Raw genomic sequence first — 25,290 nt, 5'->3', positions numbered from 1 at the left:
GTTTGCATCTTGGAAGTCAAGTAGTAAATAACTACTATAGTTAAATGGCTGACTGGTGAAAATTTGTGTTTTAACAAACTGAAGTTGTCTTAACAATGCTAATATCAGTTATATATTTTGTAACCTTTGCCTAATCACAGTTTTGGAGCAACTTGGGGTAGATTGTGTATGTTGATATTTTACATCAAAATAGCGCATAAGATGCAACCACAATATGTGGTTTTCTTGACCACTTGTGAAATGCTAAATTTACTAACAACATCTTAACAGATGACGTAACAGTTTTGGAGGCCAATTTCTTTTTTTAGGGTTGGGACTCAAATCCAGGACAGCTGCGTTGAGGACTAAAGCCTCTGTATATGTTAGGCGCGCGCTCTACAGCTACACCGTGTCCAACCATTTGGTTTGAAAATCGCCAGTCTATTGGCCGATATTTAGGAACAAAAGAGCAGTGTTGAAATCATGTCTACTGCTAACATTTAAAAGGCCAGTAAGCAAATGTGGCCCTTAAAATTCACTTGGCCTTCAAGGACATCAGCATCAAATGTCTTGAGCTTACAAAAATGAAAAAAGCAAATTTCACTCCAACACATTTTCATTTTATTGACTAAATCTCAGCTTACAGGAAGACAGTTGTTTTGCAAAGACAAAAGTGGATACGAGTTCTAGTGCTGTAGTCATCTACTCATTAAAACTGCTAAAATCATGATGCTGGGAAACATGTCAGCAAATAGACAATGGAACTTCATTACGCATATCGCATTAGGGATAAGATGACAAAGCAGCAATTACTGACTCAGACACTAGGAAACAAAAAGAGGACTTCTACAAACTCAGAAATCCATTTTGGCCACCTAAACATCTCAATAATCAAACAGATATATCACCATTTTCTGCTCAAGCACAAAAGTATTTGTTGCAAAGAAAACAAGTGTAGGTGGTAATTTGAAAGTATCCAATTACATATTCTGGTTTTGCGTGCATATTGGCAGATAACTTTTATCTCCGTCCCATAATTCCCTAAAGTATATCACCTTATTACCAAAACACTAGCAAGTTTTCAGAATGAATAAAGGAGACCTCATCATTCTTTCTATTTGCACCAAATGTTTGGACATGTTGGGAGTACTGATGTCCGCATATTAATAGATAGGGTACGGTAAGTGTTATTGTAAGTAGTTAAAATAACCTGATTACAAAAAGAAATCCCCCACGCAAAATCTTTTCATTTGATGCCTCAGTTAGTGAAGCAGCTGTGTACTGCTCATTTGTCACCGCATGTCTCAAGGTTGATTATTATTTTTGCATGACATGTTAGAATAAAATCCAGAATGGAAGGGGCAAAATGATACGCCTGTGTAAGAGAAAGGTTTGACATCAGTGATTCATCTGAACAGAAAACATCCAGTCTGTGCTTCCAGTTAACAAAAAGCGCTAAAATGTTACAGAGTATTGCTGGTGGGATTTGTATTTGTAATGGCTACTAAAGCTGAACTCATCTAATGTTTGCATGTGCTGGTAAAATCTTCAGATAAATACAACCATGGCTATTCAAATACTGACAATATAAATCTAATCCAAATCCAAATAATCCGAAAATTAACAGAATTCTCGATTGCCAAAATACTCGATGAGCTAAGTCATAATAAATTAAGTAATGTGAAAATTGACCTAGCAATCAATTGTTTTTATTTATGAATAATTTTATATGGATCTGTAAGTCAGGTATAATTACTAAATACATAGTAATGTCCAAGATTTTTCACACTTTGTAGATTCCTAGATTTTCTAAAAGTAAGAACTAATTTATCCAAAAGCTGAAACTTGCTATTTAAAATAACAAAGCACCGGGGTGCTTTATTCTTTTTAAAAGTAACTAAAATACTAGCAACTATTGTTTTGGCAGAACTGGCTTAATATTTCAAAACACCCATTTTAAAACGTCAGCGTTCCTTCGTCTGTCGGTGGCTAATGCTGATCTAATGCCACTGTACAAAATAACTCTGATTCCCTGTTTTTTTTCTCCCTCTGTTTATTGCTGCATCGTTTCACTGAGTACTGAACTGATGTGGTGTTACTTGTAGTTAGTGTTTTGAAAATGTCTTCACTGAACGGGCAAATGAGTCACAAAGGTAACAGCTCAACAGAACAAAATGGCACTTAATGGCACTTACGTTAACATCAGGAAAAAAAGTGTCCGGTTTAATCGAAGAACGGATCAACATGAGGTTCTTGTGGTATGACAATCTGTGAGGCCTGTGCTTAGTCCAGAAGAACTAGTAACTGGTTCTTTCACTGGAGGTCCAAGAACAAGGTTTGTCCTTCATGATAACCTCGAGTGCAGAACTCCTGGGAAATGTCATACATCATCAATTTTCCATATTAACCACATCCACTTTACATTTCTGGCTAATCACACAGTAGTTGTTGGAAACTCTCTTCTCGCCGCCCTGGGAGAAGTAATAGATTTCTCAGTTCTCTGAGTGTGTTCAGTAAAAGTATCACAATATTTACACATAAGCCTAAAGCTGAAAGCAGCAATTTCTTCTGCTGCTGCCGTCAATATAATATAAAGTATTGGTAATATATTTGGCACCCTATTAAACAACTAATAAGGTGCCAAATTTATCACTGGTTGTTACCAAGCAGCCAATATGAGAGTTACAACAGCCGTCTAATTCAGGGATATCATTTTCTGTTATTTGCCCGACTTTTCAAACTTAAAAAAAAAAAAAACCAGCAAAGTAAAGACAACATGAATATACAGCCTTGTCTACAGAGAGTTTTAATGGCACGATGAGCTCATGTACAGATTTTATGTGGTCATGTGAATTTGGTGTGCAGTTCACAGCCAGCTGCAGAAAACAGCAGGGCTACAGTGTCTGTATCAGGATGGTCCTTTGTTCTGAGTCAGAAGGCTGCTGATGAGGTCAGAGATTGTCACAAGATGTTGTACTTGGCGTACGTGCCCACTGATGCAGGAGAACACGATGAAAATGTACAGGCTTTAGCTGGGTCTAGCTGTTCCTCAGTCAGGAGTATCTATGCTGAGGCTACTGACACTCACTAGATAAAGAAACATATTGTTGGCAGCTACACTACAGGTTACTACGCTTTGGGGTTCGAGAAACACTGAGCAGGTTTTCACAAGAGAGGTTTTTTAGCACAAACACATCCATGCAGGTTTATGTGTGGAAAGCAAGAGCCATTCCTACACATGATTTGATGCTTTGAAAAATATGTTTTTCTTTAATTATTGGTGTCTTCTCATAGTCAAAAAGGAATGGTTTGCCTTTTTTTGCCATCATTCTGAATCTGATAAAAATACAAAAGTGAAAAGCATCACTACCTCATCAAAGGCCATTTAGAAGAAAAGTCTTCAGATAAAACAATAAAGTTCCTAATTACAGCCTCACGATTTAGTGCCCTCATGCTTATTATTTTAGCTGTTCTTGTAAATGGTAAGATGATCACATGATAACACAAATATGTCACACAGTCAAAACTAATTGTGCTACAGCAAAAATAATCACATATTTTTTCAAAACCTTTTTTCAACTAGTGTATTTTTTGCTGTAGGTGTGCGCTAGTCATGCAATTACAAAGCTGGTGTTATTTTCTTTTCTGTTTCTTTTCTCCAAATTGAGCTAAGGTCTTTTTTTTGTCTACAGACAGTATTTAGATAGGAGTTTCAAAGGAAATACCATAGGTTCTGTAAAAACAAAAAAAATACAAAGGAAACCAAAAAGCATTGATGACTCATTTTTCCTGTGAAGCTTTAAAAATAAAATCAACACAAAAACATTTCTGGAGTGAATATAAAAGTAAACATAATCATTTTCTCTCATTTGAAGTCAGACCAATAGTATTAGATTCTTCTGTCTGGAATCTGTTGATCATTTCACGTAATGTACAAGGATTAATACCAGTATGCTCATCAGTAGGGGTGTAACGGCATTTGATGGTACGATATGTCATGTTTAAGTTCTGTCACACACAGCTATGTCTAGTTATGGTGTTGGCCTTAACAGATTCAAGCCTATGATATAAAGGCCAGTGCTTCAAGCTACATCTGAAACGTTTGGTTTTTGTTTTTTTTAAGCAGAAAAAAAGTAGTGTTGAGTCGACAACAAGGACTGCTCGTCAGGCTGGCTGATAACACTGATAAGTTAGCATTTGAAAGTTGACGACATGATTTTTAAATCCTTCGTTGGTCCGTAATTTCAATGGCCCATAGGAAAACAAACTGCAGAGAGAAATACATGCAAATAATTTCTACGTTCTCTCAGAAAATAATTTAAACCACAGCAAGCTAACAACGCTAAAGCTAACTAGTTTCTAGCTATAACTAAAAAAGAAATTTGTTCAAATCTAAAATTTAGTTTACAATAGAATTTTAGAATTTGACTACCATAGATAATGAAAAGCTTAAACACCCATAAATCTAAAATGAATAACTTTTCACCTAAAGGAATATCTTTTCAAAGCAGTTTGTGATTTTTGAGACCTTCACACTATTTGTGAAAACAAATATCCACTTGTTGTCATAAACCCTGGATTACGTATCATAGTGTCTCATGAGCTGAAGAGACCGTTACACCCTGACTCATCAGCCAACCGCTTCCGTTGTACAGGGAGATGGAACTGGACGTCACTTTACATTGTTCAATAAAAGGGAAAACAAAAAAAGCTACCTTATAAAAACCACAAAAAGAAAGAAAATAGAAAAAATAGTTTCGTTTTTTACGATTCAATAAATAAATTGCATCTCAAAACTAAATAAATTCACTTTTTTCATATTCATACACACACAACTCACAAGCACACACATTTCTGTTACACCTCGTCTCAGTGTGTTAACTAGCGCATTTCTTCGAGCTCTGTTTTAGTCCTCAGCAGAGAAACAAATCCTTCATCACTTTGTCACAGCTTTTGAAGTCTTTCATTGTTTTTGCTGCTGGTATTGCTCCATAAAATACATTTTTTATTTTTTTTCGATGGTTTAAGCCACTGTCTCTTACCTTTTCTTTATATTCTCCCAAAATGCATTTCATAATGTGAGTGGATTGTAAACAAAGCCTCTCTTGTTGATATCCATTCAAAAATCTTTCCTTATGAGGAAAGTGTGCCTTCAATTAAGACCTTCTAAGTCTTCAGTGTGCTAACTTTCTTTCCAAGATGTTGAATACAGGATACATGTTAGTACTTTTAGTCTGGTCCTTTTTCAATGCATGCACAACTATTGAAGTTTAAGAGGTATAAAAGTGTTGGTTGAGTGAAGCAAAGATCGCTGTGGTCACACGCAGATTTCAATGGGTGTGGCCACCAGCAAACGGCCACCGGGGGAACCGTTTTCTCGTGGCATTCGGTCGTAACTGTTGGTGGAGGACACAGAGCTGTTAGTGGAGACAGACACGAAATGATGTCCCCCTCCTGGGTCCATCATGGCTCCCTTGAGCCCGCCACCACCGCTGCCCCTCTCCACTGCCATGGGAGACATTGGAGAGAGCGGTGAGCGAGGCGACAAAGTCTGCTGCTTCATCCTCTCGACTAGGAGCTCCTCATCTTCTTCCCCTGATGAAGAAGTTGAGATGGTGCCTTCCATATCTCCTCGCACATTTCCTCCTCCCCCTCCACTGCTGCCGCTAACCATCTCCCCGCTACCTCCTCCCCCTGCATTGCCATTGTTATCATGCTCCGCATCCAGCATCCAGGAGTGGCTGAAGTACCCGAACACCTCTTTAACAGAGCAGCGGCGGTCCTGCTCCACTGAGAGCAGTCGGCGGAACATACGCAGGGCCTGTTCGGTAAAGCGTCTCCACTGAGATGGCACCGTGTTCGTCCTCCTCCTCTGCCAGTGGATAAACTCTTGGTAGAAAGTATCAGTGGGAAGCGCCTTCTCCCAAGGGAAGTTGCCAGTCAGCATGCAGAAGAGCAGGACACCAAAGGCCCAGACATCAGTGCTGTAGTCCACACAGAAACCCTCCTGGCGGGAGGCATCACAAAGCTCTGGGGCCGTGTAGGGAATGGTGCCACTCACCTGGGGAGAAAACTTAACAGGTCACAACCAGGGCAGGGGAAAAAGAGCCCGTAGCAACCTAGATAACCCAACGGTTACTCACTCTTTTTACAGGCGAGCCAGCCCGACGGGTCATGCCAAAGTCTGAAAGCTTTACTTTGCGACACTCTCTGTCAAAAATGAGAATGTTTTCAGGCTTGATGTCCCTGTGGACGAGCTTCTTACAGTGCAGATAATCCAAAGCAATGGCCACTTGATGCACACAGCGCTTTGCAACTGACTCAGGTAGACCAACCTGAAAGATCAGACAGAAAGAGGACATGCAGTAAAGTTAGGACCTTCCAACTTGAAGCCATTAATAGGAGTAACTGCGAGACAAATCCGTTTGCTTTCATCTAGGTTTTCATTCAAAAAACAGCGCGCAAAAATATAAATATTTAGAACTCAAGGGATTCTTACACGAACTTTAAAAAGAGCTAAACAGGTGTAAAGGTAGGATACACTTTCATCCTACACAATTTGATGAAACCCCAGGCTACAACACAAACCCAAATTATGATTGATCTACCTATATGCCTAAAAAAATGAAGAGGTGTCCTTCACAAGAAACCAACAATTTATTCATTTTCTTAACCCAAAAGTGACATCAACTCTCTTGGGTTGGTGAAATGCCTGACAGGGGTTCCCTTTCAGAAATCCACTTATTTATTCATGGATAGAAATGTCGAGCCAAGACTATATTGCCAGTTTGAATTATTATCTGGTTGGTTTTGATAATTGCTTCAAAATCACCAAATAATGGAGAGTAACATAGTTCGTGCTGAAGAGGAATCTAGTGCTAATGGTACTACTTGTAATATAAAATAAGGAGTTAATCATTTGGTCATTTATTGTCTTTTCTGCTGAGTTAAAATCATACCGGTCTATGTAGAAATGAAGAATATCCCTCTACAAGACCCATAACACTATAATCTGAGAATTATTGAACCGAGATGTTTTCAGGGAAAAGCACTTCAGTGTTATACTTTTCAATGGTTTTCCATGTTGAAATGGTTATTTTGGGGAACACCCAATTTAGAAACAATAATACAATGAAACAATCATTAGAATGGCAGTTGTCAGTCAGCACCTGTGGGGGAATGATATCGAAGAGATCTCCTGCCAATGCGTACTCCTGGGCAAAGACGTAGTATTCGTCTGTCTCAAAGGCGATGCCGTACATGTTGATGATGAAGGGGCAGGGAGACAGGTACAGTGAAATGCTGTACTCCCGAAGGAACGATTTCAGCTTGGTCGTCTTCTTCTTCAGAAACTTCAGTGCCATTTTTGTACCTTTTGAAAATAGAAAGATTCTAAACTTTGGATTCTTTTCCAAAGAAAGCAGCTCACAAACTGTGCATACATCTGGTCCCTCACCTCTGATCTTGTGGATGACCAGGTCCACCTTGCCGTAGGTGCCCTTCCCCAGCTCCCTGATTACCTCATAGTACTTGTTGACCTCTAGCCTCTCTAGGTTCTGCGCGGCAATCAACTGCAGCTCGTCCAGGATGTCCACGTTAGCTCGAGAAACCAGCGGAGAGGAGCTCATGGTGGGGGTTGCTTCAAATGATGGACTGGGGTGAAGAAGCGATGAGTAAACTCTCAGGCAGGAGAGGAGAAGCAGCCAACAGCTGGTATCACTGCACAAAAAACAGAGAGGGAATTGAATATATAATTTCCACCTTGCAATTTCATGTATTGATGTGTTTGTAAAAATCTGTACAGTCCTTCTGTTAGATTTCAGTGAACTAAGTTAGAGACTTTCTTTTTTTATCTAATAAAAAAGTTGTATGCAAACTATCAATTTGCTTGCTTCCATTCCATTTTTGCCTGTTTTTCAAATCAGAAAGAAAATTAAATAAATGAATAAAACTAGCTTTACATTATAAAAGTACAGGTCATCAAACACAAACAGCAAACATACACAGAACAATATTATATTCAGATATATATCGACCAAGGTATCCACATCTGTAGCGGCAAATAAATTAAAATTCCAGTTTGTGATTCTATTTCTACCATTTGGCAGATATGGCTAGATAGAAAGAGGAGTTTAAATAATTATTACAAATAAATTGATTACTTTAAATTAAAAGAGGTTGAGAGAAAGAAAACTGGGCTAAATGTAATACCATGAGACAGGGGCGATTTGCTTAAAATTAAGTTGTCTTTCATCACTCTTCAACACCTTATTAGTAACCATGGAGCAGAAGCCTATAGTGAACAGAGTATACACTCTGTTGTCCAAAAAGAACCTGACTAGACCCAAAGTCAACCAAAAACAGTGTTGCCTTGAACTATGTGATGCTACAAGGCAGGAATTTTCTGCATTCTTTAAATCTTTCCAGTGTGTCACACTTGTGATTTTGAGGTATTGCTTATTTATAGATCACACTTGATTTTCATTTGCTTTCTATTTATGGGTTTAAATACCTCTCTTCATTTCTCTCTCTGTGTGTGTGTGTGTGTGTGTGTGGGTGTGTGTGTGTGTGTGTGAGACCAGGAGCAGCCTGTTAATGTGTAACACATCTGTGCTGTGAAGACAATCAACAGTAAAATGCTGGAGGATTGCCAGCATCAACAATCTTCATTTTCACTGAAGACAGCTTTGAAAATAACGAAACTCACTGCTGCAAGTGAGTTTTCACTGAAATGACAGTACTTCCATCCTTCTGTTCAATGCATCAGCGGCAGCATCACTAAGGTTTTCTCATGCACCAGGCTTGAGCTTGTTATTTTGTTCAAAGATGAAAAGGGAAGACTGTAGCATGCTTTCTGACTGAACACCTATAGGCGGAGGATTCCTGAATCAAACTGACTTTTTTAGAGTAATCAGGCTGATTTCTTGTTCTAACATTGCCATTATTAAGTTATATCAAAATCCAAACCACAATTAAAGTACCTTGCACTTCAAAGCAACTGTTCAGTATGTGTGAAAAGAAACGCATTTGGACATGGCTACCATGGAGTGCCATGTCGGGTTACTGAGGTAGATATAGGTCTGGCTTGGATCAATTCAAAGCATGTCAATTAAAATGTCAGTCAGTCATTTTCTACCGCTTATTCCATAGTGGGTCGCAGGGGAGCTGGTGCCTATCTCCAGCAGTCTATGGGCGAGAGACGGGGTACACCCTGGACAGGTCGCCAGTCCATCACAGTCAATAAAAATGTGTGAAATAATTTTGATTGATGCAGTTTGCACATTATTTAGTTTAATTAGATTTTCTGTGGTGTGATGAGGTGTGTGATCTAAAGGCTCAGAGACAGAACCTCATCCAGCACATCCGAAATCTGAAAGTTTAATACTTCTTTTCTGCATATATGCTTTTAAAAAGACCAGACATTAAACAATTGACTTATTTGCTTTCTTTATGTGATGAACCACAATTTAGATGCTCTGTTATGGTGCCTTGTGCTATCTTAATCTATAAGAAATCTATTGTTTAAAACAATCAATAGTTTTTACCATCTTTTGTTCATGCACCTCACAAATTATGTGGGTGAGGCCACTGAAATAAAACAATAAACAAAAAAGGGACACAAACTATAATCTGTGTGTGTTCCCATTACTCTTTATTGGCCTATCACAAAGTCTAATAAAACAAACATCCTTAGGGTTGTGGTTATAACGTGAGAAAATGGGTATGACTACTTTTGCATTGCACTACATGTCCTATGAAGCAATTTCTATCGGGGAGCTTGTTCATAATATATAAGGTGGTTTTCAGGGTGAGGGCTGCAGAGTGGATGTTAAACCCCCAGTCTACCTGTCAGATCTGCAGTGTGGTCGTCACTGAAATGCTTATTATCTGCAGTGAAGGCCTAAGTCATTCTAAATGCTCACCATGGGTGGCTGCTGGGAGCTGAGTCACATATATATACACAAACAGCCAGCCAATAACACTCAGTTCCAGAAGATCCATTTCCTACTGCAGTGTGATTATTCTTACCGATTGATTTATTTTTTTTCTCCTTCCTGAGCAGGCTGAGCTGCCATGTCTTGACTTACAGCCTAGATCCAGGCGCATGTGGAGGAAATACAGGGACACACATACAGCTAAACACACAACCATTACATAAGCTGCTCAGACAGTTGGACAGCTCTTATATTTACTGCCCTTTCCTACCAAACTCCTTTGCAAATCTCCTCAGAAATCCTATTTCCACCAACAGTTTTTAAAGTCCAAAAAACAAGCTTGCACGCTTTCATAACTCATGTCATGTAATGTCAACTCTTATCATTCCCACTACAGACCTTTATGTTCCTCTGTGGTGGTGTGATCTTCTTGAGTGAAAAGGGAGAGAGGTCGATGGTAGCAGGTGGGGAAGGATGAGTCAGTTAGGGTGATGCATGGCAGCACAGCAAGCCTGTATTCTTTGTTTGTCTTGACACGTGTGATAAACACAAACAAACATTTAGAAGAGAGGCCAGGGAGTTATGAGCAGACAAGGCCATTTGTTTTTGTCATGGATAAGAACTGCTTTACCTATAGAGCTTGTGTGTATGTTTTGCTTGTGCATGTGTCCATGTACTGGAACTGCGGAAAAGTTAATAATGTTGAGTATCTTGTACCGTAGATTGCCATAGATGCCACAGATTGTATGGATAGATCTATTCACTACCAACGTTTTTAGATACAAAAAGGAGCCTCTCCTCATGATACTCCTTGCCCATGCCCTGTGTCCTTTTTTATATGTGTTGGGGTTTCTTTTGTTGCAGATGTACTCAGAAAATGGGTTAGTGACTGCAATTGGAAGATTTTGAACTTGAGTGTCTCTGACAAGTCACTGTTTGCCAAAAAAAAAAACCTCTTTTTATGACCAGTATAGGCATTACACCTAAGTGCTATCAGGTCACATTAACCAGAACACTTCAGTGTAGATGCTGTTACTTGAGGGAGGAGAAACTTGCTCTGTTTTATGCCTTTTATACATTCAATCTCTGTCATGGGACATTCTGGATTGGCAGCCTTTTGAAGAACTCGGAGTTAAAGTGTCCACATTCTCTAGCACCCAGCAGGTGTCATCTACTCCACTCCAATCATGAATATTGGTTATTGCAATAAAGCTAGAAAGAAATATTAAAAAGTTCTTTATACATTTTCTGATATTAAGGTTCTAAAGTGAGATTGGAAGCAGCTTAAATAGGTAGGTCAAAACAATACAAAAAATAGAGATTGGGCATCAGCCACAAATCTGTGATGTATCAGTACTTTTCAATAACCTACTTACTTCGCGGTGGAGTGATTGGGGTTTCAATACCCCAGCCTTGCAGTGGGATGAAAGACATTGACCTAGGGAAATACAATGAATCTAACTTTTTTGTGGACTTGTTAAGATTTTCGAAGTAGTGTTCTGTGAAGTTTTTATGAGTAAGAGTTCCCTCAGATGCCATATCACAGTGAGTGGATGCATAAAACCTTTGGACTTTCCTTCAGCTTGTCATTTGGGCTGAGGCATAGAAGATGGTACATTCGTGTACTTGACAAGGCTTTGTTGTTGACAATAAAGACTATTCTATTCTATTCTCTTCTATTCTATTCTATTCTCCAGTCTTTGTAGACATAGACATAGATGAGTCGCAGCTGACCTTAAAGGGGACATATAATGCAAAATCCATTTTTTTAGCCCTTAAATATGCTTTGTTATGTACTTGGAGTATGTAGAAGTGCCGAAAAGTTGAATTCTCCCGGTGCAGCATAGATTTCTTTATATTCTGTTTGGGTCATATTTTTCAGTCCGTTCAGTTTTCTCTATCATCTGTAAAATTTTTCCAACTGTTACGTCACAGTATTTGCTGCAGAACAGCTAAATAAGGTCATGGACGTCTGGCTGATCAGTTTCGCGTACCATATTTATTTCTCGCTGCTATTTTGTAGCCCAAGCTCAAGTATGCCAACGCTGAAAGAGGATATGTTCGGTTCAGTTGTTGGGTGTCTTAACACACAATATTCATGACATCATCCCCCAGGATCAGAACCTCTTCAAAGTGTCTGGTTAAATATAATTTTTCATGGAAATGTTCCCTCATCAGTGGGGAAATTCCTCTTTGTTTGCGTGAAGCACTTCAAAGACAAGTGCTTCAGCAACCTCCGCCAGTATCCAGAAGGATTTGCTGAAAGACTTAATCTGATTAAAGAGTCAGTTCCTTTGGTCTGTGGAAACAACAGTCACAGCAAAGCGTAAGCTGCAAATAACTCTAAAATATCAGCAAACTTTATTTTAGTCTTGAATTTATTGTGTGTTGATATAACGTCCTGGCCATTTTTTTGATGGTAGTGGTATGGTGCCTTCTGCTCATGTTAATGCTGTATGCTGCTTTTAGCTCCTTGAGGACAGAATTGTAATGCGTGTTTTCAATAGTATTATTACATAAACAGTGTTGCATTGTTTTTGCCAATTTTTGTCTTGTTTCTGTCCCGCTAGACAATTGTTCTCAAACTACAAAAATGGCTGAATAGATTAAAGTGCAGCACTCTTCGACCTCCAGGGGGGCGGGGTGTGCCTCAGCAGCAATTAAAGAGACTGCGCCAAGACGAGTTGCTCTCAGACACACCTTAGAACATGGGTAAAGAGGAGCCTGTGGAGCTACAATAACAAGGAGTTCATGCTTTGGGTATTGGAGTTTCATTTTATATAGACCAAAACTGAATGATTTAAGTGTGAAAAAAAAGATTTAAAAGCATGATATGTCCCCTTTGACTGGCTTTACTTGTCTTAATAGCACAAACATTGTACAGCGAAGAAAACAGTGACAAAGCCATCAATGGTCTCATGAAAGTTTAGACACAAAGGGAAGCCATAAGTCCCATCATCATGTGGTGGTACAGCGCAGCAGAAGACTGGGCTTTACATCTCATCTGTGAATGTTTCCCAAAGTAAAAAAATCTCCTCTGTGTAAGGGTCTCCAATACAACATTTATCTAGTACTAATTCTTTCTTTCTAAAAAGATGTAGAAACAGCTAGGATAGATCTTTTTCACTGCCTTATTTAATTGTATTTAAAATGTATTCAATTTTTTTTATTTAATTGTTATCTGGAAAATACAGATAAATGTTTTATGGTTTGCATTATTGTTTCATAATATATATATTTTTTTACTTTTTCACCATTCACTTTACATGTTTATGGAACTATAAAATGAGACATTTTAAATAGAAGTATTTAAACCAGTCAGTCAGTCATTTTCTATACTGCTTCTTCCATAGTGGGTTGTGAGGTACTTAAGCCAAGTTATCCGTTTTACTTACCCTATGAAATAGTGTTTTCAGGTTTGTGCTATTGGATTCAGATTATCCTTAAGTCTAAAAATTACTTTTATGCTAAGGCTCAGATTTCAGCATTTCCTTAAAACTGTTGAGCAGCATGCTGCACTGATTTTCAACAAACTGGGTACCACTAAAACATTCTTTTATATCAACACCTAGTTTTGTAACACTTATTGCATCCATAGTAATGGTAAAATGGACAATGCCAACAACCCTAACCCCATTGTTAACCCTTAGGTTTAATAAATAATAAAAATATGTAATTATGTTTATTGATTTCTAACCATGTTTTCCTTCAGTGCAAAACCTTGATACCCACCTTTAATACATAACCACTTGAAACAGTTGCAGATAGAGGTGCACTAAGTAGAATTATGTGGATAATTTTGGATCTCTGGGTTTTGACCCACCGATGCTTATTTTAGCCAATTACAATATCTCTTTTAGAGCAGCACAATATAATTAAATATAAGAACAACATTTAACATATATTCTCTAGGCTTCTGCCAGTGAGTGGTCATTACATTAGGAACAGAAGCGACTTCAACCCGTGGTGTGAGTGTATCTGTCCATCCTTAATAAAGTAGAATATTTACCTCATCAGAAATATAGTCATTCATGTCATTAGTTTTAAAGGAAAATAATAGAAACAGATTCAATTGTATAGACTGAGTCAAAGTATTTTGTATTTCTAATGACTTAGTTAACACCTGTAAAGGATAGGGCAAAAAACAGCTCTACCTGCTTTTTGCGCTTTTCCATCAGTAACGGTTACGTGGAACTGTAGGGGGCATGTCACTAGTCATAGCATACATATTATAACAACTTGTATCCTCAACTGTTAAATCATTGTATGCTGGGCTTATTATGTATGTGAACACACTAGCAAGCTAACATTCGGTAGTGTTAACTAACCCTCACACGTCCTATAGCATGTACTGCTCAATGGCTTCCCTCTCTCCTGTACTTATCCAGAGTGCTTTGTCCTGCCGCCTGCAGTCTTCTCTGGCTCTTCTTTCACGTTGAGTCTGACAACATCTATAGAGCAAGCAGCAGGTCCTCCACTGTTATTGTGTTTGTGTCGTGTACAAATCACATCACATTACTTTTTTGGACTGTGGAGCCACCCTCTTTTAAGATGCCACATTAAGATGGTACTTAATCGTAATGAAAAACAAACCAAACAGTAGAGTGGAACTGAACTGAGACAAACGCTGTATAGGTACTAATGGAAAAGGGGCATTTGTTCGGTAATGGATATCACCTGTTTGGATGGTAACGCTGGCAGGATTTACTGAACAATCAGTTTCTGTGTACATTTTTCAGGGAATAAAGGCCCTAAAGGTGAGATTACAAAAAGCTAAAAACATCTCAAGATCCAGCATATTCCATAACAGACAGTGGCTAAAAGCTCAAAAGGATAAGTCCAAAGAACTCCAGTGTAATGCGTTCTGCCTTCCTGTTATCTGATGAAATTCTTACTCTCTCACAGTCTGAATGTCTTCATGTCTTGACATAGTGTAGAAAAGACACTTACCTCTAAAATAAATTCCTACTTTCCTGTGCTCCCTTTTATTAGGTGCAGGGGAGACTGCAAGTCTCTGACTTCTATGTGCATTTAAGTAGCAGAAAATGGAAAAAAGACTGGAACAAGCATAATAAAAGCCGGAAAAATTGATGTAAAAAACAAGAATCTTTATGATGAAACTGAACCTTAGTGTCGTATTTGGGAGTAAATAAAATACACTACTCACACATAGTCGGTGATATTCGGCTTTCCAGTGAAATTCCAGGATGAACCCAAAATGCACTATAACCTTTACAGGTGAACCTAATGTGACCTTCTCTACACGTTTGAATGCACATGTCCAACTGTTCAATATTTCAGTACTTTTTGTACAACTTGCTGATCTCTAGCAGGGAGCTTAACTGCGAAATTCACAACAGGTGTTTGATCCATAAATCCATCAATTAATTGCCTGGTTCAATCAGAATTGGTATTTAAACAGTCCTTATCATGTTGCTCACATTTTGACATCATAAGACCAAGTTGACACGTAACAATTGATCAACAGTAAGCTCACCATTGTAAGGTGTCCAACTGGATGTTCTCAGACAGAAGTGGCCAATGAGCTTAGAGTGTCACCGAGTGACTAAACAAGAGTCCCACAAAGGCATAAAAGTAGACGTCCTTTGGCCACATCCCACAATGATGACTGCTTGATTGTGAACAGTGAACTGCGCAAACAGATGAAGAGTGTCACTCAACTCCAGGCACATTTAAGGAAGGTGATAGGCACCCAAGTGTTACATCAGACCATTTGAAACCATGTACATAAGCGTAGTCTGCATGCTAGATGACCTGAAAGGGTACCTGACCACACCAGCAGGCAGAGGCATCATCATCTTATGGGCTAGGAAGCAAGTATTTTGTTTCCTGATGAAAGTCATTTGACGATAAGGAGAAATGATGGCCACCAACGGTGTTGGAGATGTCAAAGAAACTGCTTTGCATCAGCCACTGTTGTTGCCAGATGACCCTTTGGTGGTGGTGGTGTTACAGTCTGGGTCGATCTGTCTAGTCAATACAGAACTAGACACGTGTCTATTAAATTCTTTGTAAATTGTACACTGACAAGCTCATACTACCCCAATAAAAGCATGATACCAGTAATTGCACCCCTACAACACAGGTCTAAATTAATCTTCATGGATGACAATGCTCCAGCTTATCGAGGTCACATTATTAGAGAACGGCTGCTGGAGACGAGTATCTCGAATTGAGGGGCCTGCTCTTTCTCCAGAGCTGAATTCCACAGAAAACCCATAGGATCAGCTGAGTAGCAGTCTAGAGGCTTGTAACTGTACCCCAGAACCTCAATGACCTGAGTTCCGCCCTTCAAAAAGAGTGGGATGCCATGCCTCAGCAGAAAATATGTAGACTTCCTAACAGCATGGGACGTCGTTGTGAAGCTGTAATTGATGCCCAAGGCCCTGTAACATGTTGAGACATTTACATTTTTGTTGTGGTATACCTACCACTGTTGGTTGGTGGCTTTTGTTTCAATAAACCTTTTGAGATGAGGATCACTTTATAGCGCTCTCTATGTTGAATTTATAGAACAAGCCAGGGTCAAGTAAACTAAAAGGAAGACTCCTGTTTATATTTACTGCAAATCTAAACTTTTTTTCTTTATTTTGTCTGTAATAAATATTCACATGTGACTTTAAACCCATTCTTCAGAGTTGTTTACTCCCACAAGGTTCAAAATTAAATGTCCTGGAAACAGAAACAAAATACATCATGTTCCTTTTAGCTGATCCCTCCTGCCTCCTCCGTGCTCCACACTGACACTCTGTGCCACCAGGTTGAAGGCTGTGTGAAAACAGTGCAGCAACTACAGGCCACAGCTGACTAAATCCCAGGCGGCTTATGCAACGAGCGGGCAGCGCTGACTGGCCAAGCATATCCAGTTCGCCAAGGCGATGATTGCAGACACGTCCGCATCTGCTCATGCAGCCCCACTGTCGTCCAAAAATTACATCAATGCCATCTTCATCCTCTTCTTTTATTTATTTATTTTTACCTGATGCATGTGAAGCATAAGTCCACATTCCTGTTCCCCATGTGCAGTGACAGAGATTTTGTCATTACATTTTTGGCAACAAATAATTTGTCTTCTGATTGCAAATGCTAGCATGGTGAGAGGAAATTGTTGTTCACACAAACACATATACACAGAATCAAACTCCTCTTTGATATGTATAAGACTAAGAAATTGTGCACTGACAGGGACCAGTCAGTGTGAGAAAAAATTATGAGAAAGGAGAGGCAGGAACAGCAGAACACTATGACAAGGACCACTGATCAGCAATGGAGAGATAACAAGTGCATCTTCAGCCAACAACATCAACAGACACAATAGCAGATGTGGGGGATTTATGACAACATTCAGAGCTTAGTGTATGAAGTTTCAGTTCGGTTTATATGTACAGTGCCTTCAAAATGTTTTCCTGAGCCTTGAACATGTCACAACAACAAACACAAACTTAGGTGTATTCGTATTGGGATTTTACGGGATAGTGCATAATTGTGAAGAGGTAGGAAAAGGATGTGTATTTGTTTTTCCATAACAATCTGAAAAGTGTGGTATCCATTTTTATTCAGCTCCCCCTCTGACATCCCAAACATCCAGCTGCCTTCCAAGTCACTTTGTGAGTAAATGGTCCACCTTTATATTTATTTGTATGTCATTACATATTCAGCTAAATATGGCAACTAGCCAAACATGGCCATCCACATAAATTGACAAGCCCGGCAAGGCAAGCTTTAATCAGAGAAGAAGCCAAGAACTGCAGAGGTCCACAACCCAGATTTGATAATCTGTTGACATAACCATGAATTGGCCACTTCATAAATATGGTATTTAGGGAAGAATGGCAGGAAGAAAGCCATTGTTGAAAGAAAGCCATAAGAGGTCCTGTTTGCCATTTGCCACACGTCATATAGGCACCACAGCAAATATTTGGAAGAAGGAGCTCTGGTGAGGTAAGACCAAACTTTTACTCTGCATGGAAAATGCTAGGCATGTCAGATATTTTTTTACATGACCACTTCTAATCCAGTTTATTCTTACTTATAATAAATTGGTAAAAATATGTCTCAGTTTGTTTTGGCATAAAAAAAGCCAAAACAAAGAAAATTAACTTAATAACTAGAATTCTTTAAAGCAAAAAAAAACAAAAAAAAACACATAAGTCAATCAGAACAAGTGAAGTGACCCAGTTTTGCCTGCTCACAGCGGTCATCTTAAAAATGAGCTAAGTTAAAAGTAAAGCTGCTGCTTCTCTGCATCAAAAACTGAAACATTGCTTCTCTACTGTTGCAGCGTGCGACAGTGGAGATGAGAAATTCCTTTCAGCAGGACAAGACCGATAGCAGAAGCAGACTCAGCATGGGTAGCCATCTGCCTTAACTGGTTGGGGGGTTAAGAGGACATTTAAGAATTCTTCAAGCCCTAAAGTCCCCTTCAAACATTTTTACAGGACACATTTTATGCAATGATACAGACGTGACAATGGTCACAGAAATAACTTGAATCTGACAAGGGTAATAATGAATACAAATTCTATGAAAATGAACAAATGAAAGTCAGACATTGCTTTTCAAACATGCTTCAACATAATTATTTAAAAAAATAAACTCATTTAACAAACCTGGACAAAAATGATGGTACCATTAACTTAATATTTTGTTGCACAACCTTTTAAAGGCAATCGCTGCAATCAAACGAATCCTATAACTGTCAGTGAGACTTCTGCACCTCTCAGCAGGTATTCTGGCCCACTCCTCATGAGCAAACTGCTCCAGTTGTCTCAAGTTTGAAGGATGCCTTTTCCAGACGGCATGTTTCAGCTCCTTCCAAAGATGCTCAAAAGAATTTAGGTCAGGGTTTATAGAGGCCACTTCAGATTAGTCCAATGTTTTCCTCTTAGTCATTCTTGGGTGTTCTTAGTTGTGTGTTTTGGGTCATTATCCTGTTGAGACCAAGCTTTCTGACACTGGACCGCACATTTCCCTCTAGAATCCTTTTATAGTCTTGAGATGTCATTATACCTGCACAGATTCAAGACACCCTGTGCCAGATGCAGCAAAGCAGCCCCAGAACATAACAGAGCTTCCTCCATGTTTCACAGTAGGGACTTTGTTCTTTTCTTCATATGCTTCATTTTTCCATCTGCAAACATAGAGCCAATGTACAGTACCTTGCCAAAAAGTTCAATATTTGTCTCATCTGTCCATAGGACATTCTCCCAGAAGCTTCGTGGGTTGTCAACATGTAGTTTGGCAAATTCCAGTCTGGTTGTTTTATGATTTGTTTTCAACAATGGTGTTCTCCTTGGTCATCTCCCATTAAGTCCACTTTGCCTCAAACAACATCGGATGGCGTGATCCGACACTGATGTTGCTTGAGCTTGAAATTCACCTTTAATCTCTTTATTAGTTTTTCTGGGCTCTTTTGTTACCGTTCGTATTATCCGTCTCTTTGTTTTGTCATCAATTTTCCACCTGCGGCCACGTCCAGGGAGGTTGGCTACAGTCCCATGGAGCTTACATTTCTGAATAATATGTGCAACTGTAGTCACAGGAACATGACGCTGCTTGGAGGTGGTCTTATAACCTTTACCTTTAACATGCTTGTCTATAATTTACTTTCTAATCTCCTGAGAAAACTCTTTCCTTCGCTTCCTCTGGTCCATGTTGAGTGTGGTACACACCATGTCACCAAACAGCACAGTGACTACCTGTAGCCCTATATATAGGCTCACTGACTGATTACAAGAATGTAGACACCTGTGATGCTAATTAATGGACACACCTTGATTTAACATGTCCCTTTGGTCACATTATTTTCAGGGGTACCATCATTTATCTCCATGCCTGTTTAATGAGTTTATTTTTTTTAATAATTCAGTTGAAGCATGTTTGAAAAGCAATGTCTGACTTTCATTTGTTCATTTTCATAGAATTTGTATTCATTATTACCTTTGTCAGATTCAAGTTATTTCTGTGACCATTGTGGGTTTTTCTTTCATTAACCGAGGGGTAACAACAATTGTGTCCATGTGTGTATATTATAATACTGGAAATCCTAGTCATTAGTTAAAGAAAACTATAGAGTTCAAAGAGGCAAAAATGATTAAGAAGAAATCAAAAAAGAGTGGATACAGTACGATATGGCAATAGGTTATCTAGCATAGGAGGTTGCCATTCCCATGAACAGCAAAGAGAATAACCGCATAAGGGTTAACTACAAAGAAGAAGAAGCACTGATGTGATACAGATAGGAAAAAGTGCTTCTGAAAAGAAACATGACCTCTGTGCTCCAGGTGAGCAGAACAAATTTAATTGCAACTGTTTTGTCACAAGATGTCACTGCAAAGTAAATCTACAATCATAATCAGCTTTATTGGACAAGTTTAAGCAGACATACAAGGAATTTGACTTGCTCTCAACATATACACATTTAAGTATCAATATATAAGGTTTACAAACTTACTTGTCTAAAAAAGCTGTTTGTAAAGGTGTTGCCTGCTTTTTTATTTAAAATATTCCAGACTTTAGTCAAAGGCCTTACACTAGCAATTGATATCAGGAGCTGAGTTTAAAATAGAGCTGCACAATAAGTCAAATCAGTTGTCATTGCAATATCAATGTGTGAAATTTTACATGCAAATACAATTTTGTATGTAATAATATTTTGGCCTGTTGGATAGACTGTTACTTAATGCCCACACTTGATATATATTTTTAGCGGCTGAGATGCTAAAGCTCACAATGTGTGATGGAACATTGTCTTAGAGAAAAAGAAAGAAAAGAGTAGGGAAAATGTGGGTTAATCTTGACCAGTTTTGTCAGCACAATGTTTTTCTGAAATTGTGCCACCTCTAGTTTGAACCCTGGAAGAGGAAGTCCAACTCCAATCATTCTGACCATTTCTTGATCAGAACCCCTAAATGATACTTAGGATTGGACAGGAACATCCCTAATAAGCACATTCCCCAGAGTCCTTGCACTGATACAATGCTCTCTCCAAAAACCTTAATCAATAGATGCTTAACTGTACTCCATGCAACAATTTAATTCTACCTGAACTCAAAAACCAAATGCAAACATTTAATTATAAGAGGTTTTCAAAAGCTGGTGCCTCATAATGATTTGGACCCCACTGCAACATAAAAGGAAAACCACACATTCACACATAAACATATTTTTCAAATGCATAACTGATGTGTCATGGTGTTGTGAGCCCTAAATTTTAAACACTTTTCCCAACTTTGCCTGGATTGAAACATGTTCTAACTGATTCTTCAGATGGCTGTGAATACTTTTACCATGGTGTCAGTCCTATTTTAAAACGATTAGATACTATCCAAATCCCCTCGCCTGTTAAAACATTTCCAACACTTGAATTCAGTCTTCCAGTTATAACAAGCAAAAGTGGCAGAGTTTTGATCTGATGAGGACAAATAACAGGCAAAGCCACCACCATAGCTGGACTCTTGCTGGTCAAGTGACTGTTTAGCATCAGACTATTGTTGTAACCCATACTGGAAGCTATGACTCATCATGTTGGGGTTTACTTAAATTTTACATAAAGAAGCAAACTCTCTTTTATCAGCACACACACACACACACACACACACACACTTATCTTACTGTATGTTGTGATGACCTTGCATTGACTATCATTGACTTCCACTGATTTCCGTTCATTTTCAACCCTTTTTATGGCCTACCCCTAAGTCTAACAATTACTGGTACATACCTGACCCTAACCCTAACCTAAGCTCAATTCACACTGTAGTCATAAAACTAACCCCTAGCAAAAAACAGAGGGAGGACCATGAAAATGTCCTCCCTTTGCAACAACAGCCCTCACTTTGTTGGTGAAATACCACACATGGTCCTCACTTAGCAGCACAAACAGGAGCGCACACACACACACACACAGGCAACCCCACCAACAGCAGCACATTTAAATATTTTTTTTTCTCTTGAATAACTAATAGTAGTACATTTACCAAACAATCAGTGATTACATTTTTTCTTTTTTTTTCTATATTTCATTAAATTCATCAAATCTAGGAACTCTCACCATTTTCAGTTTATTACCACATTAACCAACAATGTGTACTTTGATACACTTTTTTTCAGTTTAGTAACAGTCTGATAAAGGTTGCAAAGACAAATAATGCTATTTGATTTTCTGTTGCATTCAAAACTACTATCACTACAGAACCACCAAAAAAAAAAAAAACAACTGGTTTTTCTTAGGTAGTGCTTAGTAGAGGTCGATATCAACATGGCAGGATATTTCTCATTAAAGGGAAATATGTGTTGTCATCTATTGCTATCAGTGTAAACCATTCTTGTGAGAACCAGATATGAAGGTGTGTGCTCTTGGCTTGAGTCTGCATATCTAAGTTTGAGACTTTTATTTTGAGGGTAATAGGAAAGTGGTTTTTAGGTTCTGGTGACCTGGCCGACTACATTCCTCTACTACTTTTAAACACTTTGTCTGGTGGCCTTCTGGGTATGCAGTAGAAAAAAGACAAGAAACAAATTATTTATACCCACCACGTGAATACACAACTAGCTAACCGTAAGCTGCTTAAGACGCTAAAGTCTCCACATTGGAGCTAACCCGACTGACTATTTCACTGTTTTTAAGGAATCTCTACTGCATTTGGTCACCATTCACTAAAACTCTTACACACTTAGACTTGAAATCCTAAACTTGATAATTCTAAACTGAAAAGAGAATTTGAGATTAATAAAATATTTTTGATATTTGTAAAAAAAACTCAGTTGTTAGGAATTAATTTCAACATGTCACTTCGTCTGGTGAAATTGGTGCAATATTATTGGTGAGTGTTTTCAACCTGCAACTATGTTTTAGACTCTTGCCTCAATAGTTCTTGTGTTGCTCTGGTTTTTCGACACAGTCGGGCGATAAAAACATCTTCAGGCCTTGTTGAAAGCACTTGGTTACAAAAACACAGAAGAAGTCTCTGTCACTGTTATATTATTTATGGTAGAAAATAATTATTGGTCACAACCGAGGCTAAAGTAGACATTTGATTTGCAGCTTCCTATTGACACTAAAGACAGCATTTGGTTCAAAATCTAAAATGCTTAGACTAGTCACACATGAACTGGATAAGTCTATACTGAAGAGATTCTCTAAAATGACGTCTGAGATTTATGAAACCTTTATATCTTTATTACAACACAAAAAAGTAGCATTTTCAATTATTTTTGGAGTTAGAACACCCTAACGACAAGAAATCATAAAAACCACAATACCTGGACAAGTCAAGCCTGGGGGGATTTATTCTACCCTGATTACAGATTCTTTGAAATACAGTTTGTGTTAGTGAAATCTTTACTCTTGAAATCCTTGTTTTTTCCAAAACTGCTGCTAAAATCCCAACTCTTGGTCTTGTAGACCTAAAATCTTCTCATGAGCTGAATGAATCCTTACGCCCTTAGTCCTTAGAAAAACTGTAAATCTGTCAAAACCCTAATAGTCCTCAAATTAGTATCGGCAGGAAAAATCCTGTTCAGTGCATTTCTGAAATGAGGACAAATATGTTCATATTTTTTCTCTGTTACAAATCCACCAAGATCTCCATTCTCTCTTAGAAGCAGGTGCTGTGCTGCACCACACAAGATGTAAATACTGTGTTAAGGTGGTGTTCTACAGCGATCATCAGTATTCTAAGAGCCAGCGTTGTGTTGCATTTTGAACCCTTCACAGTTGGAGGAAAACCACAGCCAGTTTAGAGCGCTTGAAAGAATAGGAAACAAACACACATGCACAAGATGCTGCAGACATCTGATAACCCCCACCCCCCAATCACACCCCTCTAACCATTATCCAAAGAACAGTAGCTTATACACAGAACGGTTCCGAGTGGAAAGCTGTGGTCGATAGCAATTAACCACACAGTAAAACATTATTAGCTGTAAAAGCGGGGATACTAATTCATTACCATTCAAGAGCGGTGACCGTATTATTTATGCATCGATGCTGATGTACTCAGAGGTGATGGCTGAGTTAAAGCACAGTGGGATATTGCATGATGCTGCTATCTGCACTGAGAAGGTCGGGTTGTTGGTGAGGATGGACTGGAGATTTCTCCCAATACTCACCCTTCAGTGGGTTCCCATATGGAGGCTGTAGGCTCCACCCCGTCCACGCAGTCTCATAATAAAAAACACGCAGGTTTATGAGAGCGCATACTACAGCGAGGTGAGCCTGAACGACGCGTCCTGCCAGAAGCCTCCCCAGAACCGTGTGTCGTTGCTGGATGTGGATCCGAGCATCCTGCTTCCCTCCCTGCGGCTTTGCGTCCTATTGTCTCCGCATCGCTCTGATCTCCAGGATGAGAGGAGAGGAGAGGAGAGGAGAGGAGATGAAGAATGCACTCCCCCTCCTCAAGGCTCCGGCCAATCACAGCGCTGCTCCGCCGGGAGCCGCTGCTGCTTGCTGTCTCCGTACAGACTATGCTGCCTTCCTAGGTCATCGGAAATATTAATAGTAAACTTAAACACTCCCCCCCAAAAAAAGAGAGAGGCAGTAGCAGAAATATCTTTACAGTTGCGTCTTAATGAATTAGAATATGGATAAAAAGCAAATCTAATCAGGTAAATTCGTATATATTTTATAGATTCGTTACACACAGACTGATATTCAAGAATGTATTTATGTTCATTAGGATGATAATGAATCGAAACTCAAAATCCTGTATTATAATGCATCAATATAAATATTACACAAGACCGCTAAAAACGTTTACAACAAAAATGTTATGTAATGGCCATGGGATGGTCCTCATAATTCATTAACACCTTTTAAAAAGAGGATAAGCCAAAAATGTTAATGGAAAATTGAGTGAAAGGAAAAACTGTAGCAAGTGCACAAACAATGGGGATAACTGCAGCCTTAAGAGGATTGTGAAGCAATGCCCATTTAACAGTTTGGGGGAAGGAGCAAGGCTGGGACTCCAGCTAGGAATCAATGTTTTAAAAGCCACCGCTCACACAGATGTTTCCAGGACATGAGCTACAACTGGCCCATTCCTTGTGTTTAAACAACTACAGAACTAAAAAGGGCATCAAAATCATTTTGATGGGGCTAAGGAGGAATGAAGGACCAAACTGTCCCTCAATCACAGCCAGTGATGACTTGGAAAGCCATGTCCTCTGTTGGTGTTGGTTCACTGTTTTATCAGCTCTAAAGTCAACAGTCATCTACCTGGTACTTTTAATTCATCTCATTCTTGATTCTGCTGACAAGCTCACAGACATATATACTCATAGTTAAAGACAATTGAGTCATTGTTTTTGGACTGTAGGAGGAAACCAGAATACCCGGTGAGAACCCACACCTGCA

At 38.9% G+C, this 25,290-nt stretch overlaps 1 protein-coding gene across 1 annotated transcript; it reads right to left on the bottom strand.

The window, feature by feature from the left end:
• Nucleotides 1–577: 577 nt before the first annotated feature.
• On the bottom strand, nucleotides 578–24,377 carry bsk146 (brain specific kinase 146). Its single transcript, XM_047377828.1, has 5 exons — nucleotides 24,048–24,377; nucleotides 7,436–7,698; nucleotides 7,149–7,351; nucleotides 6,123–6,314; nucleotides 578–6,040 (listed from the first exon to the last, which is right to left on the bottom strand). Exons 2-5 carry the CDS (start codon nucleotides 7,605–7,607, stop codon nucleotides 5,297–5,299), a joined length of 1,311 nt encoding a protein of 436 aa, XP_047233784.1. The 5' UTR covers nucleotides 7,608–7,698; nucleotides 24,048–24,377; the 3' UTR covers nucleotides 578–5,296.
• Nucleotides 24,378–25,290: the final 913 nt, after the last annotated feature.

Source organism: Girardinichthys multiradiatus, chromosome 10, assembly GCF_021462225.1.
Source record: "Girardinichthys multiradiatus isolate DD_20200921_A chromosome 10, DD_fGirMul_XY1, whole genome shotgun sequence".
Classification (NCBI taxonomy): Eukaryota; Metazoa; Chordata; class Actinopteri; order Cyprinodontiformes; family Goodeidae; genus Girardinichthys; species Girardinichthys multiradiatus.
This window is presented reverse-complemented; position numbering and strand designations above follow the sequence as displayed.